Source organism: Dasypus novemcinctus, chromosome 2, assembly GCF_030445035.2.
Source record: "Dasypus novemcinctus isolate mDasNov1 chromosome 2, mDasNov1.1.hap2, whole genome shotgun sequence".
Lineage (NCBI taxonomy): Eukaryota > Metazoa > Chordata > Mammalia > Cingulata > Dasypodidae > Dasypus > Dasypus novemcinctus.
In genome coordinates this window covers 155,320,643-155,344,480 of record NC_080674.1, presented here as the reverse complement: position 1 = coordinate 155,344,480, position 23,838 = coordinate 155,320,643, and the positions used below count along the sequence as shown (strand labels likewise).

The following is a 23,838-nucleotide window of genomic DNA, read 5'->3' as shown; positions in this document are numbered from 1 at the left end:
CATGGCTTACAAGATGGCTTATGTTTGTCCACACACTCAAAAAATTTTATTTAGTTGCTAATATTGAAAAATCAGGATTCCTTAGAAAAATCCAAACATTGAATTGGGGTGATCTGGCAATGCTGGACCCATATTCCTGCATGGCAGCAATCAGCCGGAGCTGAGTGGAAGCTGCCCCTTCATAGGGTGTGGGCACTCTAGTTTGCCACAGTCACTACTGTTCCCTGTCACCTACCCATGTGTGCTTCACCTACTTCATGACCTGCCTGGCTTCCAGAGGCAGGCATTCTCTGACCCTGGTACAAATAATGAGTAGACTGTCAGTCATTGTTGGAGTGCTGACCTAGGCCCTGATACGAAGGGCCTGGAATACCCGCCAAAGGTGTGGGACTGTTGACCACTGGCAATGGAGCATCACTGTAAGGGTCTGAGCAGAGAAGTGGCATTGCTTTGGAAAGAACCATCATTCAGGACTCAGCAGGATGATGTGTAATCTCGCACTGTACTGCTAAGTCCTAATTGTCTTTGAGCATTTTGGCTTGCTCTGTCTGTGCAGCTGCTGTGCTTGGTTTTTCTGAAAATGCTGGGAGAAAAGGGTAGCTGAACTGTGGCAATTCATCAGCTTTCTTGGAAGCAGTGAACCTGTTACAACCCATGCCCAGAGGCAGCCTGCTCTGGGCTGCCTTTCCTGTCCAAAGATAGGAAGAGCAGCTGCTGACAGGAAATGGGCTCTTCAGGGACCCAGAATCCACAAGGATGGAGAGCTGGCACTGAGGCCCAGGGAAATAAGAGCAGCTTCCCAGAGTAGATGGAGGATTCACAAACTCTATCCCTTTCTTTATTGAAACTATGAAGGGGAGTATTAGTTTCATATTGCTGCTGTAACAAATTACCCTCTAACTTAGCTTAGTGGCTTAAAATAACGCATACTTGTCATCTTACAGTTCTGGAAGTCATAAGTCCAAAATAGGTCTCACTAGGCTAAAATCATGCTGGCAGGACTGCATTCCTTTCTGGAGGCTCTAGGGGAGAATCTGTTTTCTTGCCTTTTTCCAGCTTTTAGAAGCTTCTCTCATTCCTTAGCTCATGGTCCATTCCTCCACCTTCAAAGTCAGGCTTCTCACATCACATAACTCTGACATTGACTCTCCTGCCTCCCTCTTTCACTTATAAGGCATCCTGCAATTACATTGGGCTGGCCCACATAATCTCCCCATCTCAGTCAGTTTATAAGCAACCTTAATTCCATGTGAGGCTCTTGACATGCAACATAACATACTCCAGGGCTTAGGACATTGACATCTTTGAAAAGTCATTATCCTGCCTACTACCAGGAAAAATGGGCAACTTTTCTTTCTTGAAGAGATAAGAAGATCCCCCAGCCTGGATAAATCAGTGTCCCCACTTTTTTTGTTGAAGGATATGGCAAAAAGCATGGGCATCTTTTTTCTGTCTTGCTCAATCTGGTCATCCCATCACCTGTCAAAGTGCCTCACTCTTATCAGGTGTGTAATAAACCTTGGTTGTAGCACTCGTATTTGTTGACTTCTGACCATGTGCCAGGTAGGCATGGTGCTAGGTGCTATATCTCATTTGTTTCTTATAGCCGTGCGAAGTAGATATCAATATCTGTGTTTTAAAGATGATGAAGCTGAACCTTAGAGAAGTAGAGAAAGCTGGCAAAGACATTCCAGCCTGTAAATAGTGGAAGCACGGGTTTTAGCACAAGTGTGTCTGACCCCAGAGTCCATTACCTTCTCTCTACCCCAGCCTGACAGGCACACCTGAGGAAAGAATCTGCAGTTTGCTAAGCACTGGTCTCATCTTCCAGCCCTTCCACCTGATCACTCTGTACCACTCAGCCGTAGGAAACCACTGCCCCCCAGAAATTCACTTATCACTCGGGCATTTATTCATGCTGATTCCTCTGTTTAGTATAGTATGCACCTCTCTTATTCCCTCCTCACCCCCAAAATCATCAACAGACCCAGGGGTCAGCAAACCATGTCTCATAGATCAAATCCAACCCACCACCTGTTTTGTACAACTTGCTAGCAAAGAATGGCTTTACATTTTTTAATAATTTTTAAGTCAAAAGATTACTATTTCATTTCACAAAACTGTATGAAATTCAAATTTCAGTATCTGTAAACAAAGCTTTATTGTAATACACATCCATTCCTTTATGTATTATCTACGGCTGTTTTTGTGCTACAAATGGCAAAGTTGAGGCCATATTGAGTAGTTGTAAGAGCCTGAATGGCCCACAAAAGCCTAAAATATTTATTCTCTGGCCTGTTATAGAAAAAGTTCTACAACCTCCAGTTTTTTGTAATCATTCAATGTTCGACTTCTTATTAAGTCCTACCTCTTCAGAAGAACCCATTGTCTCTCCGTTTCTCCCACACTATGAATTTTTTTTTTTTTTTTTGCTTATTGTTTACTCGTTTTTAATCATTGTTCAGTTTTTTTCTTTAGGAGGCACCAGGAACCAAATCTGGGACCTTCCGTGTGGAAAGCAGACACTCAACTGCTAAACCACATCCACTCCCCCAACTGTGAATTTTTAGTTTGTGTTTTTGTCTGAAAAAAATCCTTTTATGCATATTATTGCTTAACTTTGCATGATTATTAAGAGACTATATTTATGAAGAAACTATAATACATACAGAAATATATTAAAAGCAGTTATAAAAGCTAGGAACCTATACAGTCTTCTTTTAAGCTAACTTCTCAGTTTCCATCATGCTATGCATGATATTGCTGCATTGATCACTGGTGAACAGTTGTTTGTGGAGTTAATAAAGGGCAATTTAAAAAGCAAACTGCAAAGGTTAAACAACTGAGCTTCATTATTCCCCAATTCAGAAACCTGCATGTGAGTCTTAATACCATCTAAATTCTCAATCTCCAGCTCATGTCTGGAGACTGTGCCATTAGGCCCCTGGTGGTACATGAGCCACTAATTAAATCTTAAATGACTTCTCTCACTGTCCTCAGCTGGCTAAAGGCCAGCTTTATTTGTATGAGAGTTCTAACCCTCCGTGGGAAAATTGTTGTCCATTTCTCTCATTGGGCAAAATTATTGAATGTGTCTTCTGGATAGCAAAAATTACTGGTTGCATCTCAATCGGCGAGCCTTTTCTCTCCAGGGGCAAAACTGTTGCCTGCATATCTTTGAGGGAAAATTGCCATCTGCCTCGCTCTGTAGGAAAATTGCCAGTTGTGTCCCCATTATGGGGAAATTGTCAACCATGTCTCCAAACGGAAAAGTGTGCCAGCTGTGCTTCTTCGTAGAAGAAATGTCAGCAGAAGTGAACAATTTAAAACCCCGTGCATGATTCTGGATCTGTTCCTTTTCCATTGTGAACAAACTTTCACAGCCCCTCAGCTAGTTTCCTTTAATCTCCCTCTCATCTGCCCAAGTCGTCAAACCCAGGGTGGTGACGTTATTCAACACCAAATTAGAACATTTGTACCTAGTAGTGTGGATTTCAAATGATAATCCAGGAAGAGCTAGATTGTGTATCTGTCTAACATCTCAGACAGGGAAGCTGGAAATTGGTAGGACACCTGGCAGTTCTTAAGAGCTGGCTGACCTGGAAGACCCATCAGGCTTTTGCCCTCATTTCACACTAACCTTGCCTTAAGCGGCGCCTACTCCTGCGTTGTTTCTGCTCCCCGTAGCCTGCTGGGTCCAGGCCCTGTGCTACGTGCTCAAGGGAGAGGAGCTCATCTATCCACAGCCACCCTAAGGCAGGCACTGTTACTACCTGCATTTTACAGATGAGGGAAAAGAAGCAACTTGTTCCAGGCTTCCTTACTCGTAAGCAGCGGAGCTGGGCTTTCAACAGGCCCGCTGACCTCAGGGCCCCCTGCGCTTAGTGGCCACAGCGGGTGGGACTAGGAATGAGGCAGCCTTTAGGATCACCTGTAGTGGCCTTGAGTCCCGTCCTTCCTCCCGGGCGTGAGTCCTGTCAGTGACCAGCGAGAGGTCCAGAGAGAGCAGGCACCCCAGGAGCAGCCTATCGCGGTGCTTTGCCGGCGTTCTCACTTCTCCTTTCCCCAGAGGCCGTGACACTGCACTGCACACTTCCTTTCAGCCGCCTTTTTTCCCTCTTGAATTACTGTAATGTTAGCCTTGGGTTTCTCTAAAGTCAGCGTGTTTCTTTGTAACTCCTCTCTCATATTTGTGATTTCAACTCTTTCCCAGATTTCTGGGACTGTTTTCATCTAGCCTGGCATGAGTGCACCGGGGTGAATGGTCCTGTGCACTGTTCTAAAGGTTGCCAGCAGACACAGGCCACTTAGAGCTCCACGGAGATGCATCATATGTGTACACGTTATAACATAAAACATGCTTACCAAGGGCACACAATATAGCCCATAGGATTCAAAAGAATAGTGGTCACTTTTGACTACAGCATCGTTACCCAAAAGGTCGTCTAAGGAGCCTTGGGCTGTATGTAGGTGATTTGCCAAGAAAATCAAGAGGGGAAGGGATGGAATGGGTGAGAGCATTGTGATCAAATAAGATTTGGTAAATAGGATTCAATCAATAGCAATGGTTCTCAACCAGGGACAATTATGCCCCTCACCCCCCAGGGGATATATGTCAATGTATGGTGACATTTTCTTTTCTCAGAGAAGATTGCTAGCGGCATTTAGGTGGGGTCCTGCAAAAACACCCTACAATGCCAAGGGTCCTGTGAAACCCCCTACAATGCCCAAGAGAACCCCCAACAACAGAGAATTATCCAGCCCCAAATGCAGTGGTGCCAAGTTTAAGAGATCATATTTTAAAGTATGTTAATTTTTTTACTACAGGGCTTCTCAGCACCTTTAATAGGCTAATGTGCAGTGTCAACCCCCAAAATAGGACTGGAGTTTCCCAAGCTCATTTAATCTCCAAATCAGGAATACTGACTTATTAGTGCTCTGCTGAATCCCACTGGAAAGGCTACACAAGAGTAATGAGGATGAGGAGAGAAATTGAAAGACCAGCGGACGGTCATAGGCTTTATCATCTAAGAGCAGGAAGGGACTTTGTTGGCAATCCTAACTCCTTTATATTGTAAAGAAACAGGCCCAGAGAGCTGCCCAAACTCATCTAGTCAGAGGCAGTGGGACCGAGGTTAAGAACTTCAGCTAGAAGGACACTCTCTGGGTTCAAATCCTCCTGCTGTTTGTTTTTTTATTTTATTTTTTTGTTGTTGCATCATCTTGTGTGTCAGCTCTCCGCATGTGCGGCGCCATTCCTGGTCAGGCTGCACCTTCTTTCACGCTGGGCAGCTCTCCTTACGGGGCGCACTCCTTGTGCATGGGGCTCCCCTATGCGGGGACACCCCTGCATGGCCCGGCACTCTTGTGCGCATCAGCACTGCGCATGGGCCAGCTGCTGTTTACTTAATGCCTGTGCCTGAGCTGGCTGCTTTATGGAAAAGAGAAAGCATTAATACCTATGAATATTGAATGAGTTAACGCAGGTGACACATGCATCGTAAGTGCTCGGTAGATGGTAAGAGCCGGCCGATTTGTGACAGCCTTGATTCCGACCCAGCACCCTGACTCCCAGCCTGATGTTCTTTCCACTGCCCCATGAGGGCACAGGAAGAGATGAGGAGGAAGAAGGCAGAGAAGTGGGAATTCGCAAGGTATACCTAGAACATGGGAAAGCCCAGATTGACTTAACTGTTTAAACAGAGGGATGGTATTGACCAAGCAAGGCAAGGCCTGATTGTGTACCCAGCTAGGTCAGAGCTGAAAGCCCATCTCTACCACTTGCCAGTTGTATGATCCGGGGGAAGTTACTTAATCTCTCCTGGTCGGGCTCCTTGTCTGTAAAGAAGAACAGTAATAGTAGCTTCCTCCTACATTTTGAGCATTCAGTGGGATAATGTATGCCAAGCATGAGGACTAAGAAATGGTGGCAGATGCATTGTTGTTACTATTATTGTTGGCAAACAGATCTGGGTGATTAGGATTTCAGCAAGACTGCTTCATCGCAAAGGGAGCCAAGCTCGTCTTGTCCCCAGGCTGGTTCTCTCTATTTCTTCTCTTGATGTCTCTTTTGGACATCAATTTGGAAGCCCTATAGGTCAGCAGGACTTTTAAAGCCAAGCCAAGGGTCCACAGGAGAAATGCCTGTTCTGACTTGTCTGAGAAGCTCTCTCTCTTGAGCACCAGATATTTTTGTACCATGTTTGACAAATTTTGAGTGTCTAAGGTGTTGGAGGGGTGGTAGGAGGGAACACGAAGTAAATTACATGAAGCACATACCAATGTTCCATCTCCCCTTCCACTGGTCAGTTCCCCAACACTTTTTTTCCCACTGTAATAATGCAGTAGACTCTGAGACAACTGAAACTGAATTTGTCTAATAAACTTTGTGTCCTCCCATAGCCTGTGAGCTCCTATGGGTAGGACTGGATCTATGTTGTATCCATTCAACAATTATTCTTTATTTGTAAACTCTAAGTAAGTCACGTGTGTGCGCACATGAAACAGTTAAATAACATAAGTGATTGTTCCGCCTGAGTTAGTGAAAACTTTGAATTTACAAATGCCTGCCAATGCAATGTCTTTTTCCAAATTTTCAAGAACTTAAAGAAACTTGCGTTTGGGGCCAAGAAAGCATAGCCTAGAGGCAGGGTTCCTTTTAGGACCACCTTTCATTAACAAATAGGTATTATTTTCCTTTAAAGAGTAAAATGGTTTGTCAACATTCATTCATTTAACATATTTATCAAGCACCTACTACATTCTAAGAACTATAGCAGGAAAAAACAGACCCTGCCCTTATGGAGCTTGCATTCTAGTAAATGCAAATAAGTAAAAATATTACATGTCCATGTCTGCAAACCGGGAGAAAGTGACCAAGAGGCTCGGGGAAGGAAAGGTTGCCTTGCTGACTAACCACAGGGCTCGGAGTCCAAGTGAGGGGCAGCCTGGGAGTCTGGGCTTCTCGAGGCTTGACAGGGTCTTGCTGAGTCCTGGGCTCACCACCCTATGACGGGCAACGCTGGCGTGAGCCTTGGTGTGAAGGCACACTCTTGGGGGTTTGAAATGATTTTGCTCCCTTAAGTACTCTCTCTGCCCCACTACTCACAATCCATTGTCATCTTCATATACACTATCCTCAAGGGATGTTTCAGTTCAGAGTTTCTCACTTTCAACACAGGGGTGGCACCCTTGGTTCTGGCACAGTTCATTTACTTGCAGAGATCATGTGATACAGTGGGAAAAATACTGACTCAGGAATTGGGTTGTCTTGGGCACCCACCCCAGCTGTGATCTTGGGCTAGAGTAGGACTAATGAACATTAATGTTCCTCCTGGCTCTACAATTCCAGAATTATATGTGGTTCTAACCTGATATCCCTTTTTTTACTTTTTTTTTACTTTTTTTACTTTTTTTTTTTTTACTTTTATCACTTTTTTCTTTATTTTTAAAGAAGCTTTAGATTACATAAATGTTACATTGAAAATATAGAGGTTTCCCATTACCCCACACCCTCCCATCTGACATACTTTCCTCCATTAACAGCATCTTTCATTAGTGTGGTATATTTGTTAAGACTGATGAACACATATTGAAGCATTGCTACTAAGCACGGTCTATAGTTTACAGTATGTTTTACAATTTGCACTGCACAATTTTGTAATGGCTTGTATCCATCATTGAAATATCATGCAGAATGATTCCAATGACTCAAAAATCCTCCATGTTCCACCTCTTCTTCCCTCTCCCTCCCCTCAGAAGCTCTGGTGACCACTGCCTTTATATCAATGTTACAAGTTCTTCTATTACTAGAATAATAGCCGTAGTCCATAGTTGCATTCCCCTCAAATGTTTGTTCATTCCTCTTTCTTGAGAATTTGTGCTTCCAACTGAGAAGGGACTTAGATCCCATGGGGCAGATGGATGGAACTGTCTTGCTTGCTGTTGCAGATACTTTCTGCTTCTTGGGATGGGCAATGTCCATCATCATCCTTTTGTTAGTTGTCCTGGTGAGTCTGATGAACTAGAGAGTAGGTGTTGGCTACAACTCTGCTGAGATTCAGGGTTCACCCTGCACTAATATCTTCTTACAGGTCCTAAAATAAGGTCTTGTATGCATACAAGGTAGAATTGCATCATGATCAAAAACAGATTTTGAGGTCAAACAGACCTGAGTTCAAATCACATCTCTACCTTGGTCTACATATTTGTCCTGGGCCAGGTTATAAACTTCTCAATGCCTCAGTTTCCAATATCTATAAATTAGGAATCCTAGTTTCTACTTCATAGGATTGTTGTAAGGATTAAATAACATTAAATTTGTACAGCCCTTCTTTACACAGTGCTTGGAATATTACAAGCTTTCCATAAATAGTAACTATTAACACAATCCAATGTCACTGCTGCTTGAATGAAAAGAATTCATGGAGTTGATATTAGGTCTTGAATATATGTAGGCATATCATGAACTGCAAAACACTGTGCTGCGACATTACCTATATCCTGTCCCCTATGTCCTACATTAAGTAGGCACTCTGTAAATTATTACTGGTGGGTTGATTAAAGAACTGTCTGCTTTTATTTCACCCCCATCTTGTGGGAGTGTCATTTGAAGGTTTTATCATGCTGATACAACAGCCTTTATATGCCAAGTATTTGGAGCCTCCTAGGTATAAAAGGGAGAGGATCTCTTTGTAAATATTATTTCATTTAAATAGCTCACAAGTTCTGTCGTTCTCAGTCCCAAATTCTTGAGGATCTTGATGAATGACATATGATTGGTCAACACAGAAGCAGACATGCTGCTGATGACAAAAATAGTGACTTAAGTTTATCGAGTATGTACAGTGTGTCAGGCTGGGCCTTACAAACAGCACCTCACTTTTAGGAGGTAGGTACAATTACTATTTCCATTTTGCAGCTGGGGAAATTGAAGTTCAGAGGAGCAAATACAATGTCCACAGCTAGTAAGTGGCAAAGGCAGGAATTGAATCTGATTCGAGAGTGCAGTTTGCTAAACCCTGTCCCTTGCTATCTTCAGCTCTCTGCAGGTGCATCACAAGGAGGTGACCACGCCTAGGAGATTGGGGCTCCTGCCATTGTTAAGATGTGACATGGGGTGTGCCTTCAGTTTCTAAGTCTCTAGTCCTCAGGAGATTGCCTTGAATTGAAACTAATGTAAAGGGTGTCTACACATCTAGTTCTCAGCTGTGAGGCTACAGTAGGCAGGATCCAGAGGCCTCCACTCAATCCCCAACTGAAGCCCAGTAGATAAGGGCATGCATTGAGCTCTAGAAGAAGAGACCGTAACGAACTCACATTTTTCTGTTTCAATGGATTTTTTCTCAAGTTCACATCTGATTGACGAGTTTTTTGTCTTCCTTTTAAATGGTTTTATGAAAATTAATATTTTGGTGTGGCTCATAATTTAATTCACCAAAGTTTGAAAGAGAACATATTCTATACTTGGGATCTCTTCGTGGAATTTGGTTCAGCCTAAAATTCTGATATAAACACTTACTAAGTTGAACCATACACAATTGCCATTTTTGTAGATCAAAGATAAGTGAATATTAGCAAACGCATATGGCTAAACTTAACGCATGCAAAGGATTCATTAACTTCTCTGGCTTTGATTCCAATCAAGCAACATTTATTTATTAAACATAAGTAAGTATAATGATAAGTAAAACCAAAATCCTGCCCTCAAAAAGCTCACTTTTTTTTTTTTGCTACTAACCATGGACTATAGTTTCCACTTTGCACTGCACAATTTTTTAGGTTTTGATAACATGTAATGCCTGTATCTATCATTGCAATGTCATACAGGACATTTCCAATGTCCCCTAGTACCCCATGCTACATCTATTCTTCCTCTTCCTTCCCTCAGAACCTCTGGTGACCATTGCCTTTTTATCAATGATACAAGTTCCTCCAAAACTAGAATTATGATAAGTCTATTTTAGTCCACAGTTGCATTCCCCCCTAATGTTTATTTGTTCCTCTAGCTTGAGGATTTGTCCACTCTGCTTCTGACTGAGGAGGGACTTATATCCCATGGGACAGATGGATGGAACCGTCTTGCTTGCAGTTGTAGATACTCTTTTTGGGGGGAAGCTCACATCCTATTTGAAGAGATAAGACAAACCCACGAATTATTAGATAATAATGTGAGAAGTGTACCTGAGGAAATGCTAAATAAATGGGTCAGACCAAGCACAATAGGCCTTGAGAGAAAAGAAAGCCTATCTGAGGCTAAAATAATTGTTTGGAGAGGATGAGGTACATGAATCAAGCAGAGTTTGGATAACTGGAGAAGGAATGCACAGGCAAAGAATAGAAATGGAATATGTCTAAATATATTCTATACATCCAATTTGGACCAGAGAAATTAAAAAATGAGTTAGAGGCAACCCATGAGGAACTTTAATATCATAGTGAGGAGTTATGCCTTTTTTGCTATTAAGTAGAAACCAGCTGAAGCTGTTGAGAGAAATAAGAGCCTAGATATCCCTGCAAAGAGGTATGTATAGTGTATGCAAAAGACATTGTCAGGAGGTAATGTGGAAGAGTATGTAGGGTGGAGGATGAAGAAAACATCTAATACTCAGATGTTTATAATCAAAAAGACAATAATGAGTATTGACAAGATGTAGGAAAAAATGGAATCTTCATACATTGCTGGTGGGAATATAAAATGGTAGAGCTACTTTGGAAAAAGTTTTAAATGAGTTCCCATATGATCCAGTAATTCTACCCCTTGGTATATGTCTAAGAAAATAGAAAACATTTGTACATGAATATTCACAACAGTATTATTCATGAAAGCCAAAAACTAGAAACAACCTAAATGTCATTCAGCTGATGAAATGGATAAACATATATACATACACACACACACATACACACACACAATGGAATATTAATCAGCAACAAAATAAAAAGGAATGACATACCAATGCAAGCTCTAACATGGATGAGCCTTAAAAACATTATGCTAAGTAAAAGAAGCCAGTCGCGAAAAGCTACATATTGTATGGTTCCAATTATGTGAAACATCCAGAATAGGTAATTCCATAGAACCAGAAAGTAAATTAGTGGTTACCTAGGACTATAGAGGTTGGGAACAGAGAGTGTTATTGAGTATGGAGTTTCTTTTTTAGATTCAGATTCTGGTGATGGTTGCACAATTCTGTGAATATACTAAAAACCACTGGACTGTATACTTTTAATGGGTGAATTTTATGATAAAGCTATTTCGACTCCAGATTTTGATATGTTCATTGACTCTGAGAGAACAGGTGAAACATGAAATGGAGCTAGACCCATAGATCCCGAGCTTGGAAACAGCCAGATCTATGGATGAGGAAGTCCAATGAGAAAGAAAATACAGAAACCAATGGCAGCTTTTTCTGCTGCTAGGAAGCTGACAGTTCTGTTAAGAACTTACTTACATTCTCTCGGCACCAGCCCTGCTCTAAGTTAGACCCTGATAACTTTCTAGGTGGCCCAAATATGTTAGAGGCAATTGATAAGGATGTGCTAAGTTCATCTCATTTTGCTTTTGTCCTACAGTTTTTGAAGAGCCCGAAGATCCAAGCAACAGGTCGTTTTTCTCTGAAATTATCTCTTCGATTTCGGATGTGAAGTTCAGCCACAGTGGGAGGTATATCATGACCAGGGACTACCTGACCGTTAAAGTCTGGGATCTCAACATGGAAAACCGCCCCATCGAGACTTACCAGGTAACAAGCACTTCCTTTGTGGGCTTCCAGGTATATCTTTTCCTGTAAAGGTTTACAACACAATTTAATAGAAGACAGTACATAATGATAAATTTGATATAAGGTTTAAGACAGGGGTGCACAGGAAGGGGCCTGAATTCAGTTTAACCTAAATTTCTACTGAGCACTTATGATACAATGGATTCTGTAGATACAGAGGTGAACAAGACAAATAAAGTAAGCTCTCATGGAGTCCACTGTCTGGTGGGGAAGCCAGATGACAAACAAGGAAGAGAATGAGCAAGTGTGGAAGGGACCACACTGAGTGCTGTGGGCATCCTGGACCGGGAAGGCCAGGTTAAGAAAGGTGACCTGAAAGAAGTGACCCTTAAGCTGAGTCGTGAATGCTGTGTATTTTTCCTGGCTAATCATGTTCAAAGGCCTGAAATCAGTAGATTCAGAAAGGACTTCTTTCCAGGGGAATATGGAACACAAGGCCATAAAGATAAGACTGTGGAGAGGTCTTCTAGGCCCTTATAAAGAGATTAGGATATTTTGTCTTTAGGCCAGGTACAATCAAGGACCATTAAACTGTTTTACATTAAGAAATGACATGAGTTTTGTGCTTTTACTGTGTTTCACTTTACTGGATGCCAAACAGATGAAAGTGTTTTAAATGGATAAGAGGAGATGATGGTAATTTTGACTGCAGTGGTGGCATATTGATGGAGACAAGTGAGATGGAGAGTCGAGGAGACTTACTTGTTGATTGAATGCAATAGGGAAGAGGAATCAAGAAGGATGTGTGAAGTTGCCGACAAGGTGAAGCATTGTTCAGCATGGCTTTATTGAAAGAAAATGTGACTTAGAGAGAGAGAGTATTTAGAGACGTTAATTCTAGCCAAGGTCACAATGAAGCAACGTTCCAGAGGCAGGAATAAAAGTCTGACTTTAACATATCTTCGATCATGTCAAAAGAAGTGGGGAAATTCCAGACAGAGTGGTTTGACTTAGATGGTGATTCTTAGCACATTCACAAACCACTACCTAAGTCCAGAATTTACTTATATTTCAAAAGGAATATTGTGGGGTGGGGGGTCAGGGAGGAGGCAAGGAGATGAGTTAGGAAGTTACCACAAGAGGTGATGGGGAATTAGATGAGGGTATCAGCAATGGAGGTGGCCAGATTCTGGATATATTTCCAAGGTAGAGCCAATGGGATTTGACAACAAAGGTGATGTAGGGTATAAGAGAAAAAGAAGAATCAAGGACCACTCCAAGGTTTTTATCCAGCACAAGTAAAGAGTAGAGTTGTCATTTTGTTAAGATATGGAAATCAAAGTTTGTTTGGGGACTTGTTAAGCCAATTAAACATCCAAATGGAGATAGCAAGTAGAACAGCTCAGTGTGAATCTGGATATATATATAGCTGGAACACAGAAATAAATACACTCATAGAAAGTAAATTTAAAGCCAGGGTACTGGATAAGATCACATAGGCAATGAGAATAGTTAGGAAAAAGAAGAGGTTAAGAACTGTGCCCTGCAGCCCCAGTATTTACAGAAGAGGATTTGGCAAGAGAGATTGGGGGAAGTGACCAGGGAGGAAGAATGTGCTGAGAAAGAGGAATGTCCTGAAGGCAAGTGAAGAAAATGTTTCAAGGAGGAGACAGTCGTCAACTATGCCCAGGACTGAGAATTGACCATTGGATTTAGTGATGTAGAGATTATCGGCAACCTTAATGAAAGAGGTGTGTAGGTAGAGTAGCATGAATGAATGTTGATTAGAGTGGATTCAAGAGAAAATGTGAGTAGAAGATATAAACAAAGTAATACAATCAGCTTTTTTCAAGAAATTTTCTTCTGAAGAGAACAGAGAAATGTGATACAGGCTCTAGGATGTTATCACAGCATGTTTTATGCTGATAGGAGTAAGCCAGTAGAGAACAAACAATTGAAGCTGCAGAGTCCTTGAGGGAAGCAAGAAGGGTTGGGGTCCTTGGCAAAAGTGGTCTTAAATGGAAAGGTAGGCAAAATATATGGCTACAGGTACTTGTAAATTTTGTGATGGGAACAGGTAGAAGTTTTCTTCTTATAGCATCACAAGAGGCAAGGTTATCAGCTGAATGAGAAGGACTACTACGTATAAAATACTCAGCTAAGAGAGTGAATTGACTGAGCAGATGTGGTTGGATTGCTCAAGAATCCACTCAAGGGTTATATTATTGTTTTAAAGTGAGGCCATTCTGTATGATTGACTGTTTTCTCCCAGCCACATTCACCTGCTTGGGATCTTAGAATTAACCAGGGATGAGGCTTTGCCAAGCAATTACAGTGGATGCAGAGAGAAAGCAATGGACCTAAAGGTATATGCCAAAGGAGTCATTGTAATGATGCGCTGCTGAATCTCAGGTAGAAATGGACAGAATATGTCAATGGATTTGAAGAATCAATGGAATCAAGATACTAAAGGGAGTAGACTAAAAAGATAGGAGGTGGGGTTAGAGAGAGAATTGTTCAAGGGATCAAGTAATGCCAAGGTCCATAATAAGACAAAGAAAACAAAGATAAACACTCACCTGCTTCCATAGCTCTACATTGCACAGTGCTGGGGTCAACATGAGCGTCCTCTTTCAGCTGCTTCAGAAAAATTATATAGCATTACAATTATTAATACGAAAGAGAGGGCCTAGGAACCAGGGCCTGAACCTGGGTGGCATTTACAGAGGTGTGACCAGTGGAAAGCCTTTCTTAGAAGAGAGTAGATTGAGGCCACATGGTGGGGAGGGGGGAGGGCAAGAGAAATTAGCACTTTTATTTGAAGAACAGAGCTATGACATGAAGTAATCATCTTGAGTTCATAATTCTCAAACCATGTTCAGGTGGTGGCAGACTTGGAAATCTTTCTCATTTTTCTTTGCAGAACACCAAGAAGTAGATATCATAGCACATAGACTAAAATTAAGTATCATGACTTTATTTACTTATTTCAACTTTAGGGGATGTATTTCAAAGCAATTTTATTCAATTTATATACTATATCAAATATGGGAATAGATGACCTCTCTGATTCAAGTGCATCTAGAATACTGTTGAAAAAGATGGTGAGGCCTGATCCAGTGGGGGAAAAAAATGCCTGCCCTGGCAAGGAGAAAGATGATATTCCTGCTATGCATTTTCATTCCTGTATGAACTGATCACAAACAAGTTTCAATGAACGAGAAGATCCATACTTAAGGGTGATTAGCTATTTTCAAGTCTGCTTTGCCTAAGGATTCATTTCTTCACAACAGAACAAAACGGCCACATCCCTTCATGGTACACGTGCCTTTCCTTCAGGTGCCCTCAACTGGAGACAGCCAAGCACTCTCCAGAACATAGGTGCCAGTGAGGGGGAAATAATGGATTCCTTCCCACCTTTATCTTTCAAGATTTATTTATGAAGTTCTTAGGAACATGTTTCCTGCTAACAGGACCCCAATTTCAAAGCACACACATTTTGATGATTATTACCTGACCTGTGGTGTTTCTATAAAGCTAAATACAAACAGTGAATGGTGAGCAATCAGGAAAGGTTCAGAGAGAAGGGGGCAGATTGAGAGGCCTTAACTGCTGTGTTGATAAATTTTTACTTCTGATCCCTCACTACCTATCAAAATCCTAATTATTTTCGAGTCACTATTCAGCACCTTACCACCACCAAAAAAAAAAAAAGATGATTCTAGGGAAGTAATATAATACACTGTTCACCCGCTTATAATTTTACAATTGCTTGAGCATCTTAAGGCTCTGAGAAGTCCCAAGTTGTAGAAACTTTTTTAAACAAGTGTTTTCAAAACTTGTTTCTGCCTTCTCAGAACTCTCACATCTGTGCCTTGCTTTCATATTGTTCCATAACAGAGAATAAGGAGTACAGGTAGATGGGCTAGAAATGAACAGTCTATTTGGCTAAAAGTTTCTCCCCAGAAAGTGGGAAGCCTGGAGTAACAGAACAACAAATTAAGCTTTCACTGTCTACTAGATTAATTCCCAACTTGTCATCCTTCCTTTTTAGATGCCCCACTCCTCTCCCTCTCCTTCCCTATATTACTCAAAGCCCAGAAGTAAGTCAATGGTAAAGTCAAGAAAAAGAGCCCAATTCTTAAAGGCAAGGTCTTCCAACCATCAGAAGAAAAGTTCAGCCTTCAATTGATACCTAAACTCCACCGTCACTTCCCTCCAAGGAAATAGTCTGTGCTGGTTTGGGGGGGAAAGTTAAGACCAGGCGTTGGCAAACTAAAATCCATGGGCTAAATCTTCTCCACTGCCTGTTTTTGTAAATAAAGTGCTATTGTAACACAGCTCCAATCATTTATGTATGATGAGTGGCTGCTTCTGCATTCTAACGGCGGGGTTGAGTCATTGCAACAGAGACCATATGGTTCACAAAGCTTAAATATTTACTAACTGGCCCTTTATAGGGAAACTTTGCCAACCCCTGCTCAAGACCCAGAATCAACCCTCTTTTTTTTTACCCTGACTCTTGTGCTTCTTCACTCAAAGATTCATAACAAAGATCACTTGAGGGAAACGGACTTTGGCCCAGTGGTTAGGGCGTCCGTCTACCATATGGGAGGCCCGCGGTTCAAACCCCGGGCCTCCTTGACCCGTGTGGAGCTGGCCCATACGCAGTGCTGATGCGCGCAAGGAGTGCCGTGCCACGCAAGGGTGTCCCCCGCGTGGGGGAGCCCCACGCGCAAGGAGTGCGCCCGTGAGGAAAGCCGCCCAGCGTGAAAAGAAAGAGCAGCCTGCCCAGGAATGGCGCCGCCCACACTTCCTGTGCTGCTGACGACAACAGAAGCGGACAAAGAAACAAGACGCAGCAAATAGACACCAAGAACAGACAACCAGGGGAGGGGGGGAAATTAAATAAATAAATAAATCTTTAAAAAAAAAAAAAAAGATCACTTGAGATCTTTATCCCTAAAGACAGCAATGGCCTTCTATTTTTTTTTTAAGATTTATTTATTTCTCTCCCCTTCCCCCCACCCCATCCTGCCCCACCCCAGTTGTCTGTTCTCTGTGTCCATTTGCTGTGTGTTCTTCTTTTTGTAGCTTCTGTTGTTGTCAGCGGCACAGGAACCTGTGTTTCTGTTTTGGTTGTTGTTGCGTCATCTTGCTGCGTCAGCTCTTTGTGTGTGCGGTGCCATTCCTGGGCAGGCTGAACTTTCTTTTGCGCTGGGCAGCTCTCCTTATGGGGTGCCCTCCTTGCATGTGGGGCTCCCCTACATGGGGGGCACCGCTGCATGGCACGGCATTCCTTGAGCGCATCAGCACTGCACATGGGCCAGCTCCACATGGGTCAAGGAGGCTGGGGTTTGAACCGCGGACCTCCCATATGGTAGACAGATGCCCTATCCACTGGGCCAAGTCTGCTTCCCAGCAAAGGCCTTCTAAATCAGGCCTGAGCCACTTCCAAAATGCTCAAAAGGTAATAGGGGCAGAAGAGAGAGGAGAAGTCAATGAGTTCATTTAAGTAGGGATACTACATGCAGGACAAGGGCCTCACCTTTGCATCCCTCTTCCCCATCTAATTGTCCCATAGCCCTGAAGCAAGCAATTACCCTGACAAGACTTAGAACTGTTTGGGAACAAGAAAGTAAAGGTGGGGGAAATTAATCTGCAGAGTTAGAAATACTTTCACTGAACAAATAACTCAGAGCTTTTCAAACACCCAAAACATCGAAGGGAATATCGGATGAAGCTAACCTCATTCCATTGCAGGAATCCCTTTGTCCATGCTTTTTTGTACTTTAATTTTATCCCCATCTAAAACATCTACCATATTTACTTGGTTATTCAGTCTCTTCCCCCAACACTGGGATAATAGCACCACGAGTATATTTTGTTCGCTGCTCTATCCCATGCACAGAGCATTCAATAAATATTTGTTGAATAAAAGACTGAATGAATGCTGTCCTCTGATACCTGTCAGCAAATCTGCTTAGAGAATGGCCATCTACTACCTCCTGGACCCTGTTCCAAGCCACTGTCAACAACCCCAATCACGTCCCCATCCTAAAGTCCCATAGCGAGAAGAGCCAAGCCAGGATTCAGACCCAGTGCCCTCCGGTCTGAGGCACATGGACACTGAAAGCATTAACAACTCACATCAGAAGAGGAAGTGTGCACAGAAATGATTTTTGAAAATAGTAATTGACCATCTGTCTTGATGTGTTTTCCCCTCAGGTTCATGACTACCTCCGCAGCAAACTGTGCTCTCTCTACGAAAATGACTGCATTTTTGATAAATTTGAGTGTGTGTGGAATGGATCAGACAGGTAAGAAATGCTCTGGGGCTGGAAAACTTTCCAAAGGTGGGTCTTCTCCCTGAAGAGGACACGAGAAATTTATCCTAAGCATGGCTTACCCAAAAGAAAACCCAAAATTAGCTCTGAGGCCCACCAGGGAGGCATTCTGTGGATCAGAGTGATTCTCCAAGAAGGGGAGGATGCAATGAGACCCCTGGGTCCTCTTCAGGACTGGCACAGGAGACAATTTACCGTCAGCCCCGAAACCCCATATTACACATAAGACATCTCCAGAGCTAGGTCAACATACCTAAAATGATGACTGCAGTCAAGTATGCTTCTAGATCTGAAAGAATCCCTTGAAGCTGCTAGGGTAGAACTGGCCAAAGGCCTGGTGGTTCATTACCTGAACTCTAGTCAGCCTCATTTATCACATTCCCTGAAAGTGATTTATTACTGTTTTAAGGCCTTTGATTTCAACAATACTTCATTTACCTCCAGAGAGTTCATTCTTAGCTTGACAAATACAGATGATTCTGTCTTCCATGAGAACCAAGTGTAGGCTGCCAGGGGCTGATTTAGTTTCTTGGTGAAGGTGGCACCAAGAATAGTGTTCAGAAGCACTGACATATCATCAAGGCAGGCCAGCAGAGCCTCGAGCATTGAGTGAACACAGCCTGTCCCCCTCTGACCAGTATTTGGCTTTTTTGGCCACTGCACCTAAATGAACCTCCCACTTAGCAGGCCTGGAAGGAATCATCACCCACAGAGCGCTCAGGTCACCCCATCCAGCTGGCAGAGGGCAGAGTGAAGAGAGAGAAACCATGACATATGAACAAAAGTCCCCAAAGGGTGTAGAAGCCAATCCCAGCTCTATTCTTTTTCTAGGAAACCAGAACAGCTATTGGAAGCCCTGCCCCAATTTCTCCTTTAGCCTAGCCTAGATTTTAAAACTATACTGATAAGGCACGTTCTCCATACCAGGCATCTACACACATTGTTTTATTTAATCCTGATCACAATCCCAGAAGGTTATTCCTATCATCCCCATTTTACAGTTGAGGAAACTGAGGCTCAGAGAGATAAAAGTAACCTGCCCAAATTCACAAATGAATAAGGGGTAGATACAAGAGTAAGAAGTTTTGAATTTGAATCATAAGATCAACATTCTTTTCATAATATCACTGCTAGAAATTTTCATTTGGGTGTAAGGTTGAGATTTTTTTTCAAAAAAAAAAAAAAAGATTTTCTTATTTAAAAACAGGTAAGGTGATAGATGGAAGAAGCAAGTATCAATGCATGGGAAGTAGTGAGGCAAAGTGGCTAAATGCTTATGCCCTGGATTCAGGCAGATGTGGGTTTGAATCATGACGTTGCCACTTGTCTAGCTGTGGGACATCATGCAGTCCTTTCTTCTCCTGTCTGTAAATGCCTTCCTAGACAACTGAGTTGAAATGAGAGCATGGAGGTAAGGCACCCGCACACTGCCTGACAAGTAACAGCAGTTAGTTCCCTCTAGCACAGAGACAAACACATTTCGAGACATTCGATTCTTGGGCTAGACCAACAAACTCTAACCCTTGGTTAATTTGCCTGGCACAACTGACAAGTACCCCAAATCCTTACCCCTTGCTGTGGCCCAGTCTTGTCAGTGTTCCTTCCTCCTCACAAGGCACATCATGTGCGAGATGCCTGAGACGGGTGGGTTCCCACCACGTCCAGGCCAGCAGGCCCTAGGCAGTGTAATTTGAGAAGCACTGTCACCTGTCACTATCCTGAACTATCACCACCCAAGATCCTGTCCCTTGCTCCTGAAGGGCTTTTGGCATTCCCTCCTCTCTTGATCAATTGCAGATATCCCTGAGAATGGAAAACTCTTATAAAAGTGTGGAAACAATCTGTCTTCACCATCCCGAATCCGTTAAAACTTTGAGTGCAATTACTCTGTTCCCTAGTGTGACCATGATGGCATCCATTTCTATATAAATTTTCTGAAAAGCTGAATTTAGAGCTAGTTCTTAAAATGGGAGAGGATTCACCATGGGTTGGTGACCTATACTGTCAGCATTTCTCCCATCGTGCTAATGCCGTAAAGACTTAGAGATCAGATGACCCAGGAATCCCCTGGATGGCAGCGTGCTTTAAATCTGGGTGGTGATTAGTCATTAGATTGGTTTTCAAAAGTGTCTCTACTTTCATCAGTTCATTCTAGTCTCACAGGCTAGGGCTGGGATCATTAAAACCACTGGACTCATTTACTGAGCCTAAGAACCCAAAGGATCAGTCAAAAATCAATAAATAAGGTGGAGCAGATATAGCTCAGTGGGCATATACGAGGTCCTGGGCTCAATCCCCAATTCCTCCTAAAATTAATTAATAACAACACAGATTATCACCATCCTTCCTTACCAGCCAAAGTAATTGTTGCTCTTAGTGACTCAAAAGAAAGCCATCTGTCATGCTACAGCATACAGAGCCCTTTTTTTTTTTTTAATGGTGCCATGAGCTGGCCACAGCGTGGTGTCATTTGCTCTGGAAAGACACAATAGGGATATGTGACTGCCTTTCTCCATAGCACTCTGCCGTCACCTCTTTCCTCTCTGCCTTGCAGTGTCATCATGACGGGCTCCTACAACAATTTCTTCAGGATGTTCGATCGAAACACCAAGCGTGATGTTACCCTTGAGGCCTCGAGGGAAAACAGCAAACCCCGGGCTATCCTAAAACCCCGGAAAGTATGCGTGGGGGGCAAACGGAGAAAAGACGAGATCAGTGTCGACAGTCTGGACTTTAGCAAAAAGATCTTGCATACAGCTTGGCATCCTTCAGAAAATATTATCGCAGTGGCGGCTACAAATAACCTATATATATTCCAGGACAAGGTTAACTAGGAGGACAAGTTATTACTTAATCTCACATACTGAATACTAGTCAAACACGTTTTTAAATGTTTCTTTGGGTCTTCATTTAATGCATTGACTTTAATTTCCCTATGCAGAAAACAATTGGAATAGAATTCAAAGGAGTCCAACTTTCCCAGCTCCCCAGTTCTAAGAAACTTTTGTCAAACCCAATAGGTCTGGGACACTTCTGTTTAGAATTGAGAGTTTCCAGCTAACAGTAATTCTTCCATAGTTGACTTTCTGATGCTTTTATTACCCGGTTTCTCTGGTGGGTCCAGTGTTCTGTTTCTAGGTGTCTGCTGAGATAAAATGAGGTTGTCTGTAGTATTTAAGGAGAAAAGAGATAAGTTTTTTTTTTAATTAAGCAACTCCATTTGATTGAGAAAAAAATAAAAAATAAACACCGTTTACTCATAGAGAAATTCTCCTTGTTTTGTGAAAAATTAAAATTAGTCAGCGTCTCTTACCCCTTCATCACTGATTTTTTCCATTTTCTTTTTAACATTTTATCTGAGCCAGGATTTACTCCTTTTCATGAAGCTGAGAAAAGGCCACAGGATGAGAAGGGAGGGAACACACCGACCCACTATATTCTCCTTTAGTCAGTGCCATAGAAACAGCCTGGGATTTTGGCTGGGAAACACCACAAATGCTTCGGGGAACATAAAGAGAACCCTTTCTACACAGTTCTTCTCAGAGTTAGCTTGGCAAGGCCATGTGGGGCCAGATTCCATCTGCTGCATTTTTACTTTTGCTTTTTGTCCTTTTAAATGTCTCCATAGAATTGTCTACTTACACTTTCACTGGCTTTTTCTCTTTTTCAACTTATTTATTCCACTGCCTTCTAAAGGCCGAGTCCTGGTTGCTTATTTCTGATATTCCAAAGGAAGTAGTAGGTTTGAGACAATGGTAACCCCTGACTCCCTGAGAAAAGGCTGATCTGTCTGTCTGGTGTTTCCTGAGCAGCCCCCTTCCCTCCTCCTGGGTTTTGTAACCTAAAGTGCCAAGGCCATCAAACTTATTGTAGGTAGAACAAAAATGGTCAATAAAAATGTTGATTTGTAAAGTCTGACCAAGCACACCCTCTTGGAAAAATAGACAAGGGTGCTCTCTTCCTACAAAATGAAAGCTAGGGGAATCAACAACTGACATCAGAGCCATATCTGCTTGAGCCTGTGGAGGCTGGTTCATCCTACTGCCCAGCTGGAAATTATTTCAGACTTACAACCTCTTGAAAACCACTTCCAGTGAGTTCTATATGGCACACATCTGGGAAAGAGAATAAGTGAATTCAAAGGATTTACATTAGGAGAGACAGCTCAGAGAAAGGCGTGGGCAGTGCCCAGAAAGCTAGGTCTGGGTTTAGTGTCTCCACATCTAAAGCAAACCTGCCATAGTGACTCAATTCCTCTAACTTCCATGTGAAGGATGAGAAATGGCTTGAGACTAGAGTCTTTTAATTTAAAGAGAAATTTTCATTCAGTTTGTGGATTTATTGGAAGTGCCAACTTTCAAGTGTAATTTGTTTTAGAGGAGAAAAAAAAAATAGTATAAGAACCATATTGTGTCAGTTCTAAACTGCTATCCATTTCATAACAGCTTTTTGGACAGGAAAGAACACTCAAGTGAACACAATTTTATAAGCTGCAACCCAACTTCAAAAACATTAAAATATGAAAAAACACCTCTCCACATTGAGGAAGCAGGCTAATTAAGACGTGGCTTTCTCAATGTTTCTCATGTTCCCTGCCATGAAATCCTCTCTCCAGGCATCTCAAGTGAAGTGACCAAGGTGGAAACTCATTGGCAGGGTGCCTGGACTGAGGAGACAGTGTTCTAGGAGGAGCCCTGAGAGAGTCAGAAACGTCTCGACTCACAGAGAATTGTGATGTGAAAGAAGAACCAACGGACTACTGTCCCAAGTTTACCATCAGCTTCCTCTATGGTCTTTTGTCCACTCCTCTGACTCGGCTCCTCTGGCTGTACCAGGTGGGAGCTGGGGTGGATCATTGTTTCCCAATTAAGCACCTACCCACTTCTGTACTATTACTCATTTAACATTTAAGTTAACTTTTTTGAAAGCAAGACTTAGCCTCCTTCAAAGAAATAATATTCAGAATATGTCAGTTTTGATGTGCCAGTTTTTTCCTAATATTAAAATAATATAACCATAAATATAACAAACGTGTCCACGCACCACCAAAAATGCTCTTGTGTCCCACAGGGAGCGTGTTTCTCACATCCTGGAACACTGATTAACTGATGTTACAGTGCATGTAAGCCCTTGGTGGTGTCAGAGTCTCAGGGGACAGTGGTTTTTTTACAAATTGGAGTCAAGATTTCTCCCTAAAACACATGCATGAAGAATTTTGGCCACAGTTTTAAGGGGTTCACAGGCCCCCCTGCTACCCATGTGTGAACTCAGAGCCTCTACTATAGTCAAACCCCCTTTCCCCCCAGCACAACCTGAGATCCAGAGAGTGGGAGGAATTTGCCAAAGGTCTCAGCGCTGAGAACAGAGGGCAGCCATTCTCTCCTTTACCCCATGCACACGCTGCATCAAAAGCAACATCCCAAGACTCCGAGACAGGAACAGGATGGGTAAGGTCCTAGAAAGTTGGCCTCAGGAAGTAATAACCACCACATTTCCTGAATTTCCTGCTTTGTACTGAACTAGGTACTTTATAGTCGTGATCCTCTTTAGCTCTGGTACTGGTGATGCTGCTTAGTGGGTGGCACACAGAAATCAGTCTCTTTGGCTGATAGTACAAGCTACCTGAAAGCTGATTTGCCACCTTTTTAAGAGTATGTTTGGCTCTAAGGACCTGAACCTATTTTCCACTGCAAGGTCAGCTGCTTGGTAAGACAGTTGCTAATAAGAGTTACAACTGGAAGGTATCAGTTGACTTAGGGGAAAATGAG

At 42.4% G+C, this 23,838-nt stretch overlaps 1 protein-coding gene across 15 annotated transcripts in view; it reads left to right on the top strand.

Moving 5' to 3' along the window:
* PPP2R2B (protein phosphatase 2 regulatory subunit Bbeta) overlaps positions 1 to 21,332 on the top strand; it is a 497,691-nt gene extending 476,359 nt beyond the window's left edge. For all 15 annotated transcript variants that reach the window (XM_058280410.1, XM_071210511.1, XM_058280412.1 and 12 more), the window contains 3 exons: positions 11,575 to 11,744; positions 17,952 to 18,043; positions 20,625 to 21,332. In XM_058280410.1, coding sequence (XP_058136393.1) covers positions 11,575 to 11,744; positions 17,952 to 18,043; positions 20,625 to 20,904 — 542 coding nt within the window. In that variant the 3' untranslated portion in view covers positions 20,905 to 21,332. The remainder of the gene's footprint in view (positions 1 to 11,574; positions 11,745 to 17,951; positions 18,044 to 20,624) is intronic.
* Positions 21,333 to 23,838: the final 2,506 nt, after the last annotated feature.